Source organism: Bufo gargarizans, chromosome 5, assembly GCF_014858855.1.
Source record: "Bufo gargarizans isolate SCDJY-AF-19 chromosome 5, ASM1485885v1, whole genome shotgun sequence".
NCBI lineage: Eukaryota > Metazoa > Chordata > Amphibia > Anura > Bufonidae > Bufo > Bufo gargarizans.
This window is the reverse complement of record NC_058084.1, coordinates 435,834,018-435,854,927: the sequence shown is the minus strand read 5'-3', so window position 1 is coordinate 435,854,927 and position 20,910 is coordinate 435,834,018. Positions and strand designations below refer to the sequence as shown.

Here is a 20,910-nt window from a genome sequence, read left to right as displayed (position 1 = left end):
TCAGAATTTTTACTTCGGGCCTTCCTAGAGCCATAACTTATTTTCCGTTCACATAGCCTTTTTGATGGACAAATTGTACTTTTTAATAGCACTATTTAATATTGCATACAATGTAGTGGGAAGCTGGAAAGAAATTCCAAATGGGGTGGAATTGGAAAAGAAACACAATGTTCCCCATGTGGTAAAACCATGTCCCGTGCCCTTCATTCTCTGGGTCAGTACGATTCCAGTAATGCTACATTTATATAATTTTTGTGTTTAAAAAAAAAAATTTTTACTTTTGAAAAAAATATATTTTCCTCACCATATTCTGAATCTATAACTTTTTTATTTCTTCATCTACGGAGCAGGGTGAGGGCCCTTTTTTGCGAGGCAAACTGTAGTTTTCATTGATACCATTTTGGGGTGTGCATGATTTTTTTAACCCTTTGTATTCATTTTTTGGGGGGTAAGTGAAGCGACGTTTTTCACGCTCTATTTTGTGCGTTTTTTCACGCAACGATGGCCCCATAGAAGTGAATGGGGCTGCGTGAAAATCGCAAGCATCCGCAAGCAAGTCACATGTGACCACGGCATCTGAGGGGTTAATCATTTGCGATCTGTACATTTGCTGTACATGTAGGGCAGAGGTCATCAATGTGTTAGTGCTTCAAGCCTCAAAAATACCTTTGTCAGAAGGAGCAACAGGAGAATCCACAGCTGAAAATACTGACAATTTGGCTTCGTCAAGGTCTTGTGCAGTAAACTTTCCAGACTTGGCCCAAGCGACTGCCTTTTCAAATGTGGACAATGTAGACAATGCATTTGGATCTCTGTTATATAAAAAAAGCAAACATGAGAGACTGTCTATACATTACACTACGTTACAGCGGAGTCTACATGAAGGATGTTCTTATTCTCACCGATACGAGTAGAATGTGAAAACGCCATCAAATCCCAACTTGGCCCCTCCTCCATAGGCACCCCCCTTTTCTCTGATCTCCCCATGGAGGAATTTTGCGGTCATTACTCGTGCAAGTAAACGAAGGCTAAATGGGGGAAAACGTATGATAAATATTAAAATTTTAATCTGAGCAGGTACATGCAATATATGTCAATAACATCACTCCGCTGTAATCTACGGTACTTAAAGGGTCACTTTCGCTTGGTTTAAAGACTCTTCTATCAAAGAGTCTGTAACTGAGCATTACCAAGGATAGTCTGTCCTTCGGTGTTTTACTGAGCGCTAAACATGGCTGCCGGTAATAATACATATAGGCAGGGTGCGGACAGTGATAGTTAGGCCACATGTCCATAGTCAAGGATGACAGGTGGCTGGAAGCCTCTGTATGTTACACACAGGCGTCTTCTGCAAACTTAAGACTCTCCTTAGCAACACTCAGAGCCTTGACAAGAAGACTCTTTACACCTTGTTTTCTAGTAGAGAGAAACATTTTTTCCTAATGAACGTTTAAAAAGGGGTTCTCCGGGAATTAAGAAAATGTAAATACTTAAATATTACTTTATTACAAATATATTATCAATATTATTATTAGTTACAATGGCTTGTTTTCTCTAGGGAACAATCATTAGGAAAAATAAAATGGCAGCCATCCTATTAGTACACAAAAAACCTGTCCTAATCACACAGCAGCACAAGTTACTTCAGAACACTGAGCTAAAGAGCTGCCTCATCCTCCTCTCTGCTCTACTTGTCAGGGAATATGAATACAGTTTAATATGATCTTCAGCTGAATCTTTGTAGTAATGGAGTTTATGAGGAGACATGAAGTACAGAGAGGATGGACAGGACAGACTGTGGTAATGGAGACTGCATACAAGAGCTGCTGCTCTTCAGCAACATGCCCACCCTCCTCTCTGTACTTCATGTCTCCTCGTGAACTCCATTTCTACAGAGAGTCAGCTGACGTTCTTATCATCTGTATTCAGGATCATAATCCCTGACAAATAGGAGAGGAGGATGAGGCAGCTCTTTAGCTCAGTGTTCTGAAGTAACTTGTCCTCCTGTGTGATTAGGACAGGTTTTGTGTGTACTAATAGGACGGCGGCCATTTATTCCCAGACAAAACAAGCCATTATAGCAGGAGATGAGCGAATTCCAGGTTATGAAATTAGTTCACGCTTTGTTTACTGGTAAAAGGTGAATTGCGTTATGGATTCTGTTACATAGAAACATAGAATGTGTCGGCAGATAAGAACCATTTGGCCCATCTAGTCTGCCCAATATACTGAATACTATGGATAGCCCCTGGCCCTATCTTATATGAAGGATGGCCTTATGCCTATCCCATGCATGCTTAAACTCCTCCACTGTATTTGCAGCTACCACTTCTGCAGGAAGGCTATTCCATGCATCCACTACTCTCTCAGTAAAGTAATACTTCCTGATATTACTTTTAAACCTTTGCCCCTCTAATTTAAAACCATGTCCTCTTGTAGCAGTTTTTCTTCTTTTAAATATTCTCTCCTCTTTTACCTTGTTGATTCCCTTTATGTATTTACAAGTTTCTATCATATCCCCTCTGTCTCGTCTTTCTTCCAAGCTATACATGTTAAGGTCCTTTAACCTTTCCTGGTAAGTTTTATCCTGCAATCCATGTACCAGTTTAGTAGCTCTTCTCTGAACTCTCTCCAAAGTATCAATATCCTTCTGGAGATATGGTCTCCAGTACTAAGCACAATACTCCAAGTGAGGTCTCACTAGTGCTCTGTAGAGCGGCATGAGCACCTCCCTCTTTCTACTAGTAATGCCTCTCCCTATACACTCAAGCATTCTGCTGGCATTTCGTGCTGCTCTATTACATTGTCTGCCTACCTTTAAGTCTTCTGAAATAATGACCCCTAAATCCCTTTCCTCAGATACTGAGGTCAGGACTGTGTCAAATATTCTATATTCTGCCCTTGGGTTTTTACGCCCCAGGTGCATTATTTTGCACTTATCCACATTAAATTTCAGTTGCCAGAGTTCTGACCATTCTTCTAGTTTTCCTAAATCCTTTTCCATTTGGCGTTTCCCTCCAGGAACATCAACCCTGTTACATATCTTTGTGTCATCAGCAAAAAGACAAACCTTACCATCGAGGCCTTTTGCAATATCACTTATGAAGATATTAAACAAAATTGGTCCCAGTACAGATCCCTGTGGAACCCCACTGGTAACATGACCTTGTTTTGAATGTTCTCCATTGACTACAACCCTCTGTTGCCTGTCCCTCAGCCACTGCCTAATCCACTCAACAATATGGGAGTCCATGCTCAATGACTGCAGTTTATTGATAAGCCTTCTATGTGGGACAGTATCAAAAGCCTTACTAAAATCTAGATATGCGATGTCTACTGCACCTCCACCGTCTATTATTTTAGTCACCCAGTTAAGTCACCTTGTTTACCACGAACCATAACGCAATTCTATGACTTAATGCATAACAGAGTGCCTTTAGAGGAATTCCGTTATTCATTCCGTTACAATAGAAGTCTATGGCCTGCATAACGGATCCGTCCCGTTTCAGTTATGCAGGACTCCCTGCATAACGTAACAGATTCATCTTGCAGGCCATAGACTTCTATTGTGACGGAATGAATAACGGAACGCCTCTAAAGGCATTCAGTTATGCATTAAGTCATAGAATTGCGTTATGGTCCGTGGTAACAGAATCCATAACGCAATTCACCTTTTACCAGTAAACGAAGCGCAAACTAAATTTCATAAGCTGGAATTCGCTCATCTCTAATTATAACTAATGAAAGGGATTTGGGAATATATTTATAGTAAAGTAATATTTAATTATTTTAATTTTCTTAATTCCCGGAGAACCCCTTTTACATCCCTGTCACTGCATTATATTAAAAATAAACCAAAACGATAGACTTTACAGGAAATCGGTCGCCCCAATTTTGGACTACTATCTGCAGTAATACATGATGATCACCCTTTTTTCCTACTGCTCCCGGTTTCCCTGCTGTCACCACTGTAAGCTACGCTGAAATACACTGTCAGGACTGCTGTGCTGTTCTAACATAATGGAGAGGACTCCTGTGCGCATGCACAGCAGTCCTGACAATGAATTTCAATGCAGCTCTGAGCGCGGTTGAACGGGAGTCAGTAGTAAAATAAAATATATTGATCTGGACTCCATATCTGCAGTACTCCTCATGTATTATAGATAATGGTCCAGAATGGGGGTGACAGATACACTTTAAGTCAGGGTTTTATGAAGGGTACTGTGTATTCACTAGATACAACTGACGTAATAATTTTACCTGGCATAGTCAGCATGCGTGTAAGGAGTGGTCCTTACACATTCACCAATATAATTTACTGGAAATGGCAGGGAAAAGTGCGTCTTCATCTGACAGGGTTTGAAAGTTGGGTCCTAAGTGTAAAGACAAGACCATTATGTTATGAATAGCTACTGGTTTCAATGCACACAAAAAAGCAACTTCCATCTGCACTTGGTACAGTAAGTAATTATCTCATGTTTGTGACATCTTTCATATTAACATCATTATACCAGTCATGCAAAAAACGTGAAGGACTCACGACAGGTACAAATACAAATGAAAACTGCTGCGAGAAGAAGTCCACCAATTCACGTAACCTTTTATCCATCTAAGGGACACAGAAATGGTGGAGACTTAAAGGGGTTTTCCAAGATTTGAATACTGATGACCTATCCTAGATCATCAGTATCTGATCGTTAGGGGTCTGACACCCGGCACCCCTGCCGATCAGCTGTTTGAGAAGGTAGTGGCTCTCCAGTGAGTGCCGTGGCCCTTTCTCCACTTTTCCTAGGCCAGTGACGACACATTCATCGGTCACGTGGCATAGGGGCAGCTCAGTCCCATATTAGTGAATGGGGCTGGACTGCGATACCAAGCACAGTTGCTATACTACGTATGGTGCTGTGCTTGGTGAGCTGTGAGAAGGCAGCGGCACTGACAGGAGCGCCTGGGCCTTCTCAAACAGCTGCTCAGCGGGGTGCTGGGTATCGGACCCCTGCCGATCATATACTGATGACCTAATCTGGGGGATAGAAGAAAAAAACAAATTGAAAGCAGCACCAGGCAATCTGCAACCTCATATCCACAGTGGTCGCTCCATAGATACTTCAAATATAGTTGATGGCAGCATGTCCCTCAGAGTTCTTTAAAGGGAGTCTTTCACCTATACTGACCATTATAGAACACTAACACCATTATCAGCATTTTAGTACCAATATGTGAATGCTACTTACTGTTTAGCTGTCCATCACTTATTTTCTTCAAAAAACACTTTTATTCAATATGAAAATTAGGTCTGAAGGTGCCCAGGGGCGGCGTTCAAGCGGCCAGTGCCCAGGCCCCTCGTCGCTATTCATATGAAACCCCTCCCCTTTCACCCCTCTGGCCCGCCCTAGGTTCTTCAGAAATCCTTCGTGTGATGGCTACTGTCATTGTTCAACCTCATACAAATGCACTATTTCTCATCCGTATCATTGGGGGACACGGGCATTGACCATGGGTGCAGATGTTGCCGCTAGGAGGCGGACTCTAAGCACACAAAGTGTAAGCTCCTCCCCTTCAGCCATACCCTTCCTATAGGGACTAAGCTAAATCAGTTTTTGCTTAGTGTCTGGAGGAAGCAGACCTCCCTGCCTTGCAGGACTGCTGATTTTTGTTCTTTTTCGTTTTTTTTCTTTTTTCTAGCGGGAGTCTCAGGCAGTCCTTTAAACTGCCTGCACTCCCACCCAGGAGACGGGAGACCCCCAAGCCCCCTGCTCCTTCCCGTTCTCCAGAAGCAAAGGAGGACCAGAGGTTCCTACAAAGCCTGTTTCCCGCCAGCGTTCGGATCACCACAGCTGTCCACTGCAAATCCCCTCTGTTCCAGTGTAGCATCCGTCCCCAAGGGGCCGCACACCAAAAAAATTTAAATAGTGGCGAGCAGTGGGGTCGGCCGGATGTGGATCTCATGGCCTCACGTTTCAACAATAAGGTCGAGGACTTTGTCGCGCGGTCCAGGGACGCTCTGGTGATTCCATGGAGTTGGTTCATGTTTCCTTACGTGTTCCTGCCTCTTCCTCTCATTCTGCGTCTCCTCCGGAAGATCAGATCCGAGGGACTGCCTGTCATTCTCATGGCCCCAGATTGGCCGCGCCAGGTGTGGCACGCATCTCTAGTCACCCTTCTCGCCGACGAACCTTGGCGTCTTCCTCTTCCGGACGACCTGCTGTCCCAGGGGCCGATCTTCCACCCGAATTTAGGGTCGCTACATTTAATGGCATGGCTGTTGAAGCCGCCGTACTGAAGGCTCGTGGTTTTTCGGATGCGGTAGTCCAAACCATGATTCCAGCCAGGAAGCCGTCGTCCTCCAGAATCTACCACCGGACCTGGAAGTCCTACTTTAGTTGGTGCGAGCGACATCAGCTGCCTCCCGTTCGGTTCGCTTTGCCGCGACTCTTGGCTTTTCTGCAGTCAGGATTGGACTTGGGCCTGGCTCTCAGCTCCCTCAAAGGGCAAGTGTCGGCTCTCTCCATTCTTTTTCAGTGGAATGTAGCTTCACTTTCGGCGGATCGGACGTTTCTGCAGGGGTTGGCGCATGCTGCTCCCCCTTTCCGTCGTCCGTTGGATCCTTGGGATCTTAATCTAGTGCTCAACGCTCTCTAATCTTCTCCGTTTGAGCCCTTGCAGCAGGTGTCGCTTCGCTTCCTGTCTTACAAGGTGGCGTTCTTGGTGGCAATCGCGTCCATCCGTAGGGTGTCGGAACTCGCAGCGCTTTCATGTCAGTCGCCTTTCCTGATCCTTCATCAGGAAAAGGTGGTCATTAGCCCTGTGCAGTCCTTCCTACTGAATGTGGTGTCTGCATTCCATCTAAATGAGATTATTCTCTCTTCATTTTGACCAGACCCGTCTCATCCTCGGGAGCAGTCGCTCCACACTCTGGATTTGGTACGAGCCGTTCGAATTTATCTCTCCCAGACGGCATCTTTCCGGTGGATGGATTCTCTGATCGTGATTCCAGAGGGGCTGAGAAGAGTGCTGGCGTTGTCGAAAGTTTCCATTTCCTGATGGATTCGTTTGACCATTTGTGGAAGCGTACTGCGTTAATAGCCGGGCCCCACCCTTCCAGGTGACTGTTCATTCGGCTCGGACAGTGGGGGCCTCTTGGGCGGTGCATCACGGGGCTTCGGAACCTCAGGTGTGCAAGGCGGCGACCTGGTCGTCTTTGCATACTTTTTCCAAGTTTTATAGAGTGCACACATCTGTGTCGGCTGACACGTCTCTGGGGCGTAGAGTTTTGCAGACGGCGGTTTTCTGATTGACGGGAGGGTTTCTTGCTATGCCCACCCTTGGGGACTGCTCTGTAACGTCCCGTGGTCAAATCTGTGTCCCGCAATTATACGGATTAGAAAAGATCTCTAGATTTTTGTACTTACCGTAAAATCTGTTTCTCTTCCGTTCATTGGGGGACACAGCTCCCACCCATTTCTTTGTTAAAGCGAACCTTTCACCTCATTTTCACTTTTTAAACTATCAACAGTACGTTATAGATTACCTTTAGTGTGTTGTTATCCATGTTAGGTGCGCTTTCCTGCGCTCTTTATTCATCCAGAAATCGGCTTATAAAGTTCAAATTTTGTGCTGTAACAGTCAAGCAACAAGTCAAGGGGGTAGCCCTTTCCTCTCCTCTGGCCGTACCGCCCCTGCCCTAACGCCGCCTCTATGCCATGTAATTGACAGCAGGCTCACTTGCAGGGACGGCGCTTCTGAATCCTGCGCATGCGCCGTCCTCCTCATTCGCCGCTCGCTCCCGTCTTTCTTGCGGACACAAGCTCCGCTCCCGATGATCACTGGCTTGCAATCTGGTTACAAGTCTACAGTGATCACGTGGGGCACTTGGAGCATGAAGATAGTGGAGCGCGCGCACGGGAGGTAGAGAAGAGAAGCAGGCAGGAATCGCGTACGGCGCATGCGCTATTCTCTTACATGGTCGCGCTTGTGTCCGCAAGAAAGACGGGAGCGAGCGGCGAATGAGGAGGACGGCGCATGCGCAGGATTCAGAAGCGCCGTCCCTGCGAGTGAGCCTGCTGTCAATTACATGGCATAGAGGCGGCGTTAGGGCAGGGGCGGTACGGCCAGAGGAGAGGAAAGGGCTACCCCCTTGACTTGTTGCTTGACTGTTACAGCAAAAATTTGAACTTTATAAGCCGATTTCTGGATGAATAAAGAGCGCAGGAAAGCGCACCTAACATGGATAACAACACACTAAAGGTAATCTATAACGTACTGTTGATAGTTTAAAAAGTGAAAATGAGGTGAAAGGTTCGCTTTAAGGGGCCTTTTCGGGCCTGTGTGGTTTTGGGTTTGTACATAGTGTGATTTTTTTTTGTGTTGCTTCTTCGGCTGCTTTTGCCCTAACTGATTTAGCTTAGTCCCTGTAGGAAGGGAGAAAGCTGAAGGTGAGGAGCTTACACTTTGTGTTTTTAGTGTCCGCCTCCTAGTGGCAACAGTTATACTCATGGTCAAGTCTGTGTCCCCCAATGAACGGAAGAGAAACTGATTTTACGCTAAGTACAAAAATCTAGTTTTCTCTGCAGCAGGTCGCTGTTTACACAGTGCGATCTGCTGCCCAGAAAAATTTATTTTTGTACTTACTGTAAAATCCTTTTCTCGTTGGATGCATTAGGGGACACAGCACCATGGGTATCTGCCCAGCTTCCACTAGGAGGCTGACACTAGAAATGAAAAGTGTTGGCACCACCCTCTGCACAGACACTAAACTAACCAGTTGGTACTAAAGCAGTAGTAGCACCAAAATCCAGAGCGAAAAGTGAAGCCAACATGTCCTAAACCAGAAAGAGGACCATTATCGAAGAGTCCCGGGAAACCTGAACGAAGAAAAAAAAAACAAAAGGTGGGATTCTGTGTCCCCCAATGCATCCAACGAGAAAAGGATTTTACGGTAAGTACAAAAATCTATTTTTCTCATGAATGGCATTGGGGGACACAGCACCATGGGACGTCCCAAAGTAGTCCTGAGGGTGGGAAGAAACAGCCATGCGAAAAACCTAGAGCACAGTCGCTTGCAGAACTTTGCGACCCAAACTGGCATCACAAAGGCCAAGGAATGGATGTGGTAAAACCTGGAGAAGGTGTGAACTGAGACCCCGATGGCGGCCTTGCAGACCTAGGAGGCCGAGACTAGATGCCGGACCACTCAGGATGCCCCGACCACCCTAGTGGAGTGAGCGGTCAACTGGAAAGGGGGCTCTCGACCCTTCTCCACATATGCTTCCTTGACAGCCAATCGAATCCAACAGGAGATGGTGGCTTTGGAGGCTTGTAAACCCTTACGTGAGCCCTCAGGGATGACAAAGAGGGAGTCAGAATGACGGAAGGACACAGCGCCTGAACCACATCCAGATGATGAAGAGACCGCTCTCTGGGATGAGAGGGGTTGGGACAGAATGAAGGCAGCACAATCTCCTTATTAATGTGGAATGAGCAAACCACCTTGGGAAGAAAGGAGGGAACTGGGCGCAGGACAACCTTGTCCCGATGAAAAACCAAAAAGGGGGACCGGCAAGAAAACGCCACCAGCTCAGGGACTCTGCGAATGGAGGTAATTGCGACTAGAAAGGCAACCTTAAAAGAGACGTACGAAAGAAAGATCTCCTTTAAGGGCTCGAAGGGAGGGGACTGAAGGGCATCTAAGACCAGATATAAATCCCATGGTTCCACTGGAGAACGGAAGGAGGGGCGGGAGACGCAATAAGCCACCCCCTGAATAAAGGTTTTCACTTGAGAATGAGAAGCCAAGGGCCTTTGGAAAAGAACAGACAAGGCCAAGACCTGACCTTTGAGGGAGGCCAGGCGGAGACCTTTCTCAAGGCCGGCCTGAAGAAAGGCAAGAATCCTAGGGACAGGAGTCACAGACTGGCTGTTGCATACCTTCCAACACGAGTCAGTAATGAACAGAAGTGCTGCTCTACATAGAAGTTACTATTCATAGTATAGGTCACTAATATGAGGTGGGGGCCTGACAGCCAGCACACATGCTGATCAGTTGTTTGAGGGAGCCGTAGCACTCCTCTGAGCACTGTGTTCACTTAAATGCACTGCATCAAGAACATAACGTCACAGGTCTACAAAGAGGTCCTAGCTCTCACCTAATTGGCAGAGGTGCTGGTTGTCGGATCCCCACCAATCAGATATTGATGATCTATCCTGAGATTACCTAAATCCTGGAAAACCCATTTAATACTGTCAAACTGTGCAAAAGGTGGGACAACTGCTCCCTCTTGTAGCATGTGAAAAGTGGTAGAAATGAGTTACACAGAGCGTGGCTCTGGTGCCCAGCTCGTACAGGGTCCGGGTAACATGCACTGCCCCAATAAAAGTAAAATCTAATCAGACGCCTACAATCCAAACTGTATGGGATGTATTATGTTAAATAAGGCACTTACATGAATTAGCTTTCTGAAGTCTGTGTGTGAACCTTCTTTACCAACCGAGGCAGGATTCAAAGATTTCTATGAATGAGAACAATTAAATGTAAATAAAATCCATAGTTAAATATAATCTATAAAAACTGTAATAAAAATTTAAATATCACTAATACCGTCAACTGTCACAATCCTATACTGGGTTCTAATAGCCAAACTATTTTATACCTGTCCCGATTCAGGCAGTGACTGCTCCATTCCTTACTCTAGGCTACAGGGTAGACTTTTCAGTATTGTCACTTCAGCATGATAAATGGTTAATATGTTCCTGTAGCGATGGGCAAACCTGCCAACTGAAATGGAAGGTCCTGAATTTGAGTGCAGAATGTGGATGCAGCAAACCGCATTTGCACGTGGCAGATTGCAATGAGACTAAGTGGGTCCGCACCCGTTACGCAATTTTGCACACGGCAAGTTCCATTCTGTAGCCCCACAAAAAATATAGAACATGTCCTATTCTTGTCTGCAATCGCAGACAAGAATAGGCATTTTCTGAGAGAGTGGCAGCCATGTGCAGTCCGCAAATTGCGGAACACACATGGGCCGGTATTCGCGTTTTGTGGATCCGTAATTTGCGGACCGCAAAACACATATGGCCGTCTGAATGACCCCTAAGGGATGTATTAAACTGCCCGATGCGGCTGACGATTGTCGGAATCTAAGAATTCCTCCCGGCAATCGCCTGCTCACTAGCGGAGGAGTCCACTGCTATTACATGCAGCAATCTCCTCCTCAGGTTTGCCGGCGGCAGATTTTTTTATTATTATTTTTTTTAGACACCAAGATCTGCCGCCTGCAAACGATTATTTTTTAACATGTCAAAAGATTTGGATTGCTCGTTCATCAGGCAATCGGTGGCAGTATTAGACTGCCAGGTGACCGCTAACGTGTAATACAAACTTAAAGTTGTCCATTATACTCAATAACTGTCTGCCGGACATAGCGCGCTTATAGTCCTTTTACACAGGCGGATTTCAGCCAGGACAGAGAGCAATCTAACAAGTTAACTGGCACTTGTTTAAATGGCTTTTTACACAAGCCAATGCCAATTGTAAGGGGGAGGAACAATCTTTAATACGATCATTCGCCCCCCATTCTATTTGCATATAGTTGGCAGCACATGCCCTTTTGAAAACTGGGTGATGTGTTGCCAACAACTATGATTTTTTGTCCAGATGCCATTAGCTATGTGTAGGTCGTGGCTCGCCTGTAATGGCAGATGGGGCATTTTCAATCTCAACATTCACAATAGTTTGCGGTATTATCGATATTTTACTGTACCTGAACAACATGAGGTCGAACTGCTTTGCGCTCTTTTTTATTCCGATGGATACCAGACAAAAAGTGTTCAACTTCCTTTGCTGCGGCAGAAATCTGCTGAGGTGTGGCATTCACTGAGCACCTATTGGAATAGGAGAAAGAAGTTGGGCACATTCAGACTGAAATTCTTAAAAGCGGTTTTCACATGTTCAGCTGTACGAGTTTCAAGGGGTTGTGAAAGAATGAAAAAAAAATATCCTCTCGTTCATCCGGACCTGTAAAGGAAGGATTACTAACCCGCTTTCTGAAGCCGGCATCCCGCTCCTTCTGCAGGCCTGCGAAGCTCTGCTGGGGCCCACTCGATCTCAACATCTGGTGTGCAGCAATGTCAAATCGGATGTGGACATTGAGGGAGCCCAGCGGAGGATTGCAGGCCTGCGGGATAAGGAGCGGGGAGTCATATTCATCGCCATATTCTGACACCCATAACTTTTTATATTTCCATTTACAGAGCTCTTTGAGGGCTTGTTTTTTTTTGCAAGGTGAGCTGTGGTTTTCACTGGTAGCATCCTGGGGTACATTGCACTTTTTGAGCACTTTCCATTCAGTGTTTGCCATTCTTTTGGTCACTTTGGCCCCTTTGATTAAATTTTTAGATGCAGCAATACCAATTATGCTTATTTGTTTGTTTATTTTTACATGCAAAAGTGGTAAAAGGGGCAGATTTAAAAAGGTTATATTTTTCTGTATTTTCTAAAATACTTTTAAAAACTTTTTACGCTAGTTTTTAGTCCCCTAGGGGACTTGAACCTGCGATCATTCGATTGCTTTTAACAAACTGCAATAGAATACCTTTGCAGTCTATGGGAATTCTCTGCGCTGCCAATTAAGCACTACCTGAGGCAGGCCTGGGAGCCTTCAAAAGACTCAGGATGCTATAGCAAATGATCAGATCCCCACCTTTTTGCCGTGGTGGAAGGGGGCGGTGGGTTGTGGGAGCCCCTCCCTGTGTCTAACTCAGATGCTGTGGTCACTAATGGTTGTGGAATGTGAGGGGTAAAATGACCAGGATCAGAGTTATCTCCAATCCCAGTTACTTTCAAGTGAAAGGGTCCGCATCCGTGATGCGGGGTGCACACGGTTGGTGCCCACATATTGCAGACCCGCTGTTCGCGGGCAGCAATACAGGCACGGCCATGTGCATGAGGCCTACCTTATATTACTAGAGCAGTATCCATAATTCTGCAGGCTTTAGACCTAAAACCTCAAAGCATACCAGTGGCAGGCATTCTGGAAAACGGCATCTTATAGGACTTTACCTGATGCTGTCACTCAGTAGTAAGTATTTCCGAATACGTGACATTATCCGTAACAATGGGCCCAGATCAGACATTTCAGCGATCCTTTTCATCATTCGGACCTATTGTAAAAGGTATTTGAATGGTAATGTATCAACAAAGTCAAACATCAAGAAAGACGTTCACCGCTACATACATCATGTATTTCCCCTGACGCAGCATTATAACCAAAAATTAAGTACAAAAACAATTCCGCATTTAGCTTCATTACCTGATCCATTCCATGGAAGAGTTCTTGAAGTTCCCCGGCAGGAGTCAAAGTCCGACTTGCTCGTACAGCAGCATAAGTATGGCCAGAGTCTGGAATGCCGTTAGACATCTCCTGGGCGCTCATCCTTACCAAAACTCGAAGCCGCTCCTCGTCGTCGAAACGGGGACTAAAGGAAAATGAAACTTTCCATCAAAAACAGCTCCCGGGTTACGAGGTCCATGGACAAAATAATCAAGATTTTTTTTTGAATGGAGAAAGCACAGCGCGAAGAGCTATGCACTTATGGCAGAATAACGTACAGACACTTCTATATCTGTGACAAACCATATATTAATAGACAACACAGTCCTCGTAGCTGCAGTCTCTGCAATCTAATCTCCCGTAGGAATGACAGCAGCAAGTACTTAAGGGGGGGGAGGAGGAGACTATAAGCTGGTTTATTATATATATATTTTTAACAACAGAATTATTTTGCTGAAATACCCCTTTAAACGGGCTGTCCGCTTTTTTTATAAATAGAAAATAAAAAAAAGTGGACAAACCCTCGAGCACAGATCATTTTAATTTATACACATTTATATACAATTTAAACATCTGAATGATGTTCAGGATCCCAGAGAGTAGATTGAAATACCTGTTAAATATTTCACTCCATAGGTGCATCATGTCAGGCACATTCCTGTCCAAGCAGAGTGATGAAAACAGCACCCCCTAATGGAACACAAACACATAGCATCATTCACATGAAAGGTTCAAGCTTTGTTCTTAAAGGGATTCTGTCACCTCCCCTCAGCCAAAAAACGATTTAAAAGCAGCCATGCAGCACAGCTTACCTGGATTAGGCTGTGCTCTTTTATCTTGAAATCCGTCCAGCAGTTACTTCAAAAAACGACTTTGATCAATAAGGAAATGTGTCCTGAAGGTGCCCAGAGGGGCGTTTTTTTCTTCTCAGAGAGCCCAGTACCGCCCCTCTTTCAGTGCCCAGCCCGCCTTCCTTGTACTTTCTAACCGCCGCCCCCAGCCTGCCACAGCCTCCCCTCTCTCTCCTCCCCCTCCCTCACGCCGAACGAAGTCTCGCACAGGCGCAATACCCACTGAGGGCTGCGCCTGTGCGATCATCAGGAGACTGAGGGCGGCAGCTTCATCTTCGTTACTGGGCATGCGCCGAGCCCAGTGACGTCCGATGCTCGCTCTTCCCTGCTGACTGAGGGAAGAGCGAGCATCGGACGTCACTGGGCTCGGCGCATGCCCAGTGACGAAGATGAAGCTGCTGCCCTCAGTCTCCTGCTGATCGCACAGGCGCAGCCCTCAGTGGGTACTGCGCCTGTGCGAGAGTTCGTTCGGCAAGAGGGAGGGGGAGGAGAGGAAGGGGAGGCTGTGGCAGGCTGGGGGCGGCGGTTAGAAAGTACAAGGAAGGCGGGCTGGGCACTGAAAGAGGGGCGGTACTGGGCTCTCTGAGAAGAAAAAAACGCCCCTCTGGGCACCTTCAGGACAAATTTCCTTATTGATCAAAGTCGTTTTTTGAAGTAACTGCTGGACGGATTTCAAGATAAAAGAGCACAGCCTAATCCAGGTAAGCTGTGCTGCATGGCTGCTTTTAAATCGTTTTTTGGCTGAGGGGAGGTGACAGAATCCCTTTAAATGAGAAGAGGATGACTGAGGAGAGAAGGCTTTAGAGAAGGCACTGTGGTATTTCTGTGCAGGTCACCTGTTCGTATGTGTCCATGTTGGAGTCATCTGGTAGAACGTGCGGACAGACGGACATCCCTCCTGTCGTCAGCTCCATCTGCTGCGCTTGCTCTCTGTAGTCATAAACACCGCAGCCCATCCTGCCGAAGAACAACTGCATCAGTCATCACATGGCAAACACATCGGTAGGAATGTTACTGAAGATAAGTCGAATAACAAGGAGCTGTATCTAAATCCACAAACGAAAATGATGGTCTAACATGCTACGGAAGACCACGATTGGCGTCTAGACCCAGCCTGGACCTCGATGCAAAAGACACTTCAGAAATGTGCCAGCTGGATCTTTTCAGACTCCCTCCAAGGCCTCCCAACACAAGCTGGATGTCCAGAAGGGGAACTAATGTCTTGCAGAGGTTATAGCCCTATATTAGATCATGACATTTAGTGATGGCCTCGTGACTGACTGAATAAATGAGTGAATGGTGAGCACAGCAGAAATTTTCAAATTCTACTGGAAAGGCTTCACTGAACATGGGGATTATTATAGAAGCCAATTTGAGTTTACCTCTGAATTAAAGGGGTTGTCCCACAAAAAATATTCTAGTTTTTAAACCAGCACCTGGATCTGAATACTTTTGTAATTGCATGTAATAAAAAAATTAATTACAGCTACTAATTTATACACAGAAATCTCTGTATAGCGCCACCTGCTGTTTGCTCTTTGCTAATTCCTCTATTCTGCTCACTGAGATGGAAGCAGTTACATCCTTCAACTGCTGCAGCAGGAAGTACAACCCCTTGAGAAAGGACACGCCCCTAAACTGACAATTTGAAATTAATCTAGCGCTAACAATTGGATCAATGAATGAGGAAATCTCTGGATCCATGTCCGTTACAGGGCTGGTTCTAGCTTTGTAAGAGGTTGGCATGTACCAGATTATGTGCGATTTACTTTTTTCACATCATGGGATAAGCCCTTTAAGGTCTATGGTTTTGGAATGAACGGCAATAGGTCAATGTAATGTTTAGACGTCACTGCATGTTCTGCTCACATATTATATATAACATGGCATCATTACAAGCATCGGGGTGGGATATAAGGGCTACTTACTTTGTTAGAACAGAGCAGAACAGAGGCACATATGGCTTGAGCTCCTCAGGGAGAGCATTTAGGCTGGAGATTGCTCGGAAATAAACCATGCCGTTTGTCGGCTGAGCACAATACTGGACTGGAACGCTCCCTGAAATACAACACACAAGTTTAGGCCTCATGCAAGCAGCGAGTCCGCAATATGTGGGCACCGGCCGTGTGCTCCCCGCATCACGGATGGGACCCATTCACTTGAATGTGTCCGCGGTGCACTCCGTAGTGCTTCTGTCCATGCCTCTGCACCGCAAAAAAATAGAACATGTTCTAATTTTTTCGGGTGCTGACGGATTACCGACCCATTCAAGTTGAATGGGTCTCGATCCGTCCCGGCCGCCGCACGGATGTTGCCTGTGCATTGGGGAACGCAAATTGCGGTACCCAATGCAGAGGCCTCAATTTGTGATATCAAATTTTGTTTTAATTAGTTAAATCAATTAAAGAGATTGTCCATCATAGGAGGTGACAACCTCAATGGTGATAATCTGTGGCCAAGTAAACAAAAAATGAAACTCACCTGACCTGTGGTCTAGTGCTGCCGTGCCGCACAATTCCCCTGTCACGGTCCAGTGCTGCTTCCCCGCTCCTGCAGCACAACTCACCTGTCTGCGGTCCAGTACTGCCGCCCAGCTCCCACCGCGGTACAGTGCTGCTGCCCTGCCGCACAATTCCCCTGTCACGGTCCAGTGCTGCTGCCCAGTTCCTGCCGCTTTTGGTCACCTGCTATTCTAACACACGTGACCGCTGAGGCTAGTGACTGGCCACAGCAATTACAGGACCAAGCCACTACTGGTTTGGTAGGGACTGGAAGTGGCGGAAACAGAGCAGCAGTGCGGGAGCAGTGGGCCTATGAACAGATGAGTGTTCTACTTGGTCACAGGTTACCACCATTGGGACCGTCTGCTCCTAGGCTGAACAACCCTTCTCACTTGTGTAAATGAAGATATTTTAGATAGCTATAGGCTACAGCATAAGACAAGATACACACACCCTGCTTAGAATATGTTCACATAGCAGACAATATAAGCAGGAAAAACACGATATGTACATGTGGCAGAAGGGCTGACCCTCGGATTACATTCAATGAGGCTCATCTGTGTGCGGATACCCACTGCAGATTCCCACTAAGGAAAGTGTGGCGGAAAAGATGCAGTTTTACTGCACATTTTGGCCTGGAATAGGTGCCGAAATCTGCAAGGAAAATCCACCGTGTAAACATGCCCTAACTGTAATTTAAAACTTCATGGCACCGAGCTCTATGGAATATATACACGTCACCTGCATGACCCAATTCCAGATCTGTAAGCGGGATTGTTGGCTCAATGTCAGACACTTTAAGTGCAGGGAGACAAGAGGCATCCTGAGGTTTACTCTGCAACTCCAGGAGCTCCAAACCTGTAGAGGAAAAAATATATTTATTAAAAAAAATATATTAAAAGTAATCACACAACTACATACATACGACACACTAATAACCCATGACTTGGAATGCTTGCCGCAGCTAAAATATTAAGAGCATAAATTTAGATATCATATTAAAGGGGTTAGCCAACCCCTATAATGACCCTTAATGCATGGGCACCTCATATACATTATATTTACCTGCTCCCTGGCACCAGTGTCACTCCGGATCCCTGCACGGCCGCCGCTTCCTCTCCCCATCGCTCGGATCAAAACATCCAGTGATGGGGGGAGCAGCCAATAGCAGGCCGCGACAGGGACGTGCCTTCCTAGTATCACCCGCTAGGCCTGCTATTGGCTGCTCCCCCGTCACCGTGCAGGAGTTCGGAGTGACGCAGGTGCCAGGGAGCAGGTAAGCATAATGTATACGAGGTGCCCAGGCTTTGGGGGTGTCATTATAGGGGTTGGATAACCCCTTTAAAGCCAGAATCTTAGCTTTCAAATGTTCAACTTGAAGTATTTCGGGTGCAGAAATTTTGGGGCCAACGTGAGATAGTTAAAGGGGTATTCCCATCTCAGACAATGGGGGCATATCGCTAGGATATGCCCTAATTGTCTCATAGGTGCTGGTCCCACCTCTGGGACCCGCACATACAAAGAGAATGGAGCGGGGAGAGCTGTGGCTGGAGGACCCTGGATTTCCCGGGGTCCATCCACCACCAAGCGCTGCTCCCATAGAAGTGAATGGGAGTGCACCGCGCACACGCGGACCCTGCTCCCAATCATTTCTATGGGGCAGATGGAAATACCCAAGCCAGCGCTCAGCTATTTTCGGCGGCCCCTAGAAATGATCGGAGGGCGGCTGTGCATGCTTCCCTGCTCTGTTCTCATTGTAGGTGTGGGTCTCAGAAGTGGAACCCACTGTCCTGGTGGGGAGTGGGGGAAACTTCCCACCGTACAATAAAAGGGTATGTAGGGGAAGCAGCTAGGCCAGGATGCCGGGATAGGGGGCAGGTCACCTCCTAAAGAGTCCCTAATCCTCGCCCTAACTCCTGGATGGTAGGACGGCTCATACCCAGGATACCTAGGACCCTGAGTCGCCCTGATAATCCCTCACATAGGAGCAGGGGAGAGACGACAAGACACGGAAGAGCAGGAGTCTCTGCAGGCCTAACAGCAAAGAGAGGAAACCAAATGGAACGGCAGGCAAGTATCCAGTGGAGGGGATAACCACTGGACCAAAAACCCAGGAAGGCTTGGTCACTTACCTGCGCAGCTGCTGGACGGTACAACAGAAGACCACACTAAGGTAAACTGAAACCCATACAAACGTACTGCAATCCAAACACCAAACGGATGCAGTACGTACTGACATACAGGAACCAGCACTCCAGCAACAGGTCACAAACTTGACTTTTGGTTCACCCCTCCAGGAAACCATGGAGTTCCCTTCCGGAGGACACCACAAACAAACAGGGGAACATCTAGCATCCATGCCGGACATGAAACACCAAACACTGACCAGAAACGGAACAACAACTAGACGTACAACAACCCCAGAACATATACCCACACCAAACATAACAACAGGTAAGGTAGGGAAAATGGAGCAGACCTAACAAAGACATCGATGTCCCACTAGGTGGCCCTCACACTGGAAGATGGAACATCCAGACAAGGAGCATAACTCCAGCACACACCAAGGCTGGAGTACAACTGACTCCTGGCCTAAAGCCGCAGGTATAAGAAGCACCTAGTGACCCAGCAAGGTAGTTAACCCCTCCAGCACCAGACAGAGGAGGAACCAGAAGGAGGGGAGCAAAGCACACACATGCAGACAACCACGCGTTGCCCCTGGCACCCGGCATATGTGTCACAGCGCACAATACCTAGGCCGTGACACCCGCACCTATTATACAATGGGGGGTATATCCTAGCGATATGCCCCCATTGTCTGAGATGGCAAAAACCCCTATAACGTACAGGTTCTGTGTCACATCCTGCTACTCTCAGCTCTCCCCAATACAGCCTCCAGTGACCACCAATGGTGCGATTCATTTACTTTTACTCACATTATCCGTGCCATTTACCAATTAGGAAGGCTGTAGGTTACATTCGAAGGCGGGGGGAGAGATTTTGGGGGACTTTGTAAATATCTGTGCACCTAGACCTAGATCTAACTGGCATATATGAACTCTGTACATCTTGTACCTTTATGTTTAGGGGGACACTGGAGCAGAGTCTTTACCGTCATCTACTGTCCAACACTGGTCAGTTCCAATACGAACATGTGTATGGTGTCAGATATGTTACCGAGTTACCTTTCTCATATATTTGCTTTTTCTCTCCTTCAGTCAAAGCTTTAACCTTCTGGTTCAGTTTTTCATTTTCCAGTTGAGCTTTCTCTTCATAGTAATTTTCGTCAGGACTCATTGATAAAGTCATTGTATGTAGATTATCCTGCAAAATAGTAGAGCAATAAGAATAAAAGCAGCCCCCCTGTCCTCCATAACTATGTCAATTATTGGCTCATTCACTGGTCATAAGGGCAACTCAAGGCAGTATCGCATATATGTGTACTCACGGGAATGGGACAAAAAACTGGGTTTTGGGAATAAAAAAAAAAGGAGAATAACTACATGACTTAAAGGGGTCCTCTCACTTCAGCAAATAGCATTTATCATCACATTACACACTGCTCGTTTCCATGGTTACGACCACCCTGCAATCAGTGATGGTCATGCTTGCATACTATAGGAAAAAGCGCTGGCCTCTCTGGTGTCCGGGATCGTGGGACCACATGTAGGTCGGTGCTTTTTCCTATAGTCTGCAAGCACGACCACTGCTGATGGATTGCAGGGTGGTCATAACCATGGAAACAAGCAGTGTATAAAGTGATGGAAAAATGAATCCAGCAAGCAAAGAAAGCAATATGGAGACTCACAATAGATTAGTAAGTGCCTTGTATTAACTTTCTCTACGTGATAAATGCCATTTGCTGAAGTGAGACAACCCCTTTTAAGTGCATCCGTCAGCTGTACAGTTTAGGAACTCATTGGTGGGTGCATCAAAATTGCCATGCTAGGAGTCAGCGTTATTCTTCTCAGCAAGCTCAGACTTCTTAAAGGGGTTGTGCAAGGATTGATGTAAAAATTTAATCAGACATCATACAGTACATGACAATCTCTTTCTAACAAAGCTAGAACCAGCCCTGTACATTACATGGATCCAGAGATCTCCACATTTATTGCTCAGGGAGCGTGTCCTTTCTGCTGCAGCTCTCTCCCTGTAACTGCCACAGCTACAGCTACTAACAGAACATATGGCTGGGTGCTGTTGAAGATTTAAGCTGAGCACGTGTGA

General features: G+C 46.2%; 1 protein-coding gene across 1 annotated transcript in view; it reads right to left on the bottom strand.

The window, feature by feature from the left end:
* PITRM1 (pitrilysin metallopeptidase 1) overlaps nt 1–20,910 on the bottom strand; it is a 71,329-nt gene that overhangs the window by 11,173 nt on the left and 39,246 nt on the right. Inside the window, exons 14-25 of the mRNA XM_044294376.1 lie at nt 19,869–20,007; nt 17,425–17,541; nt 16,111–16,240; nt 15,019–15,139; nt 13,945–14,021; nt 13,311–13,476; nt 13,061–13,161; nt 11,763–11,883; nt 10,443–10,508; nt 4,261–4,373; nt 903–1,028; nt 667–812 (exon numbers count right to left, since the gene is read on the bottom strand). Coding sequence (XP_044150311.1) covers nt 667–812; nt 903–1,028; nt 4,261–4,373; nt 10,443–10,508; nt 11,763–11,883; nt 13,061–13,161; nt 13,311–13,476; nt 13,945–14,021; nt 15,019–15,139; nt 16,111–16,240; nt 17,425–17,541; nt 19,869–20,007 — 1,423 coding nt within the window. The remainder of the gene's footprint in view (nt 1–666; nt 813–902; nt 1,029–4,260; nt 4,374–10,442; nt 10,509–11,762; nt 11,884–13,060; nt 13,162–13,310; nt 13,477–13,944; nt 14,022–15,018; nt 15,140–16,110; nt 16,241–17,424; nt 17,542–19,868; nt 20,008–20,910) is intronic.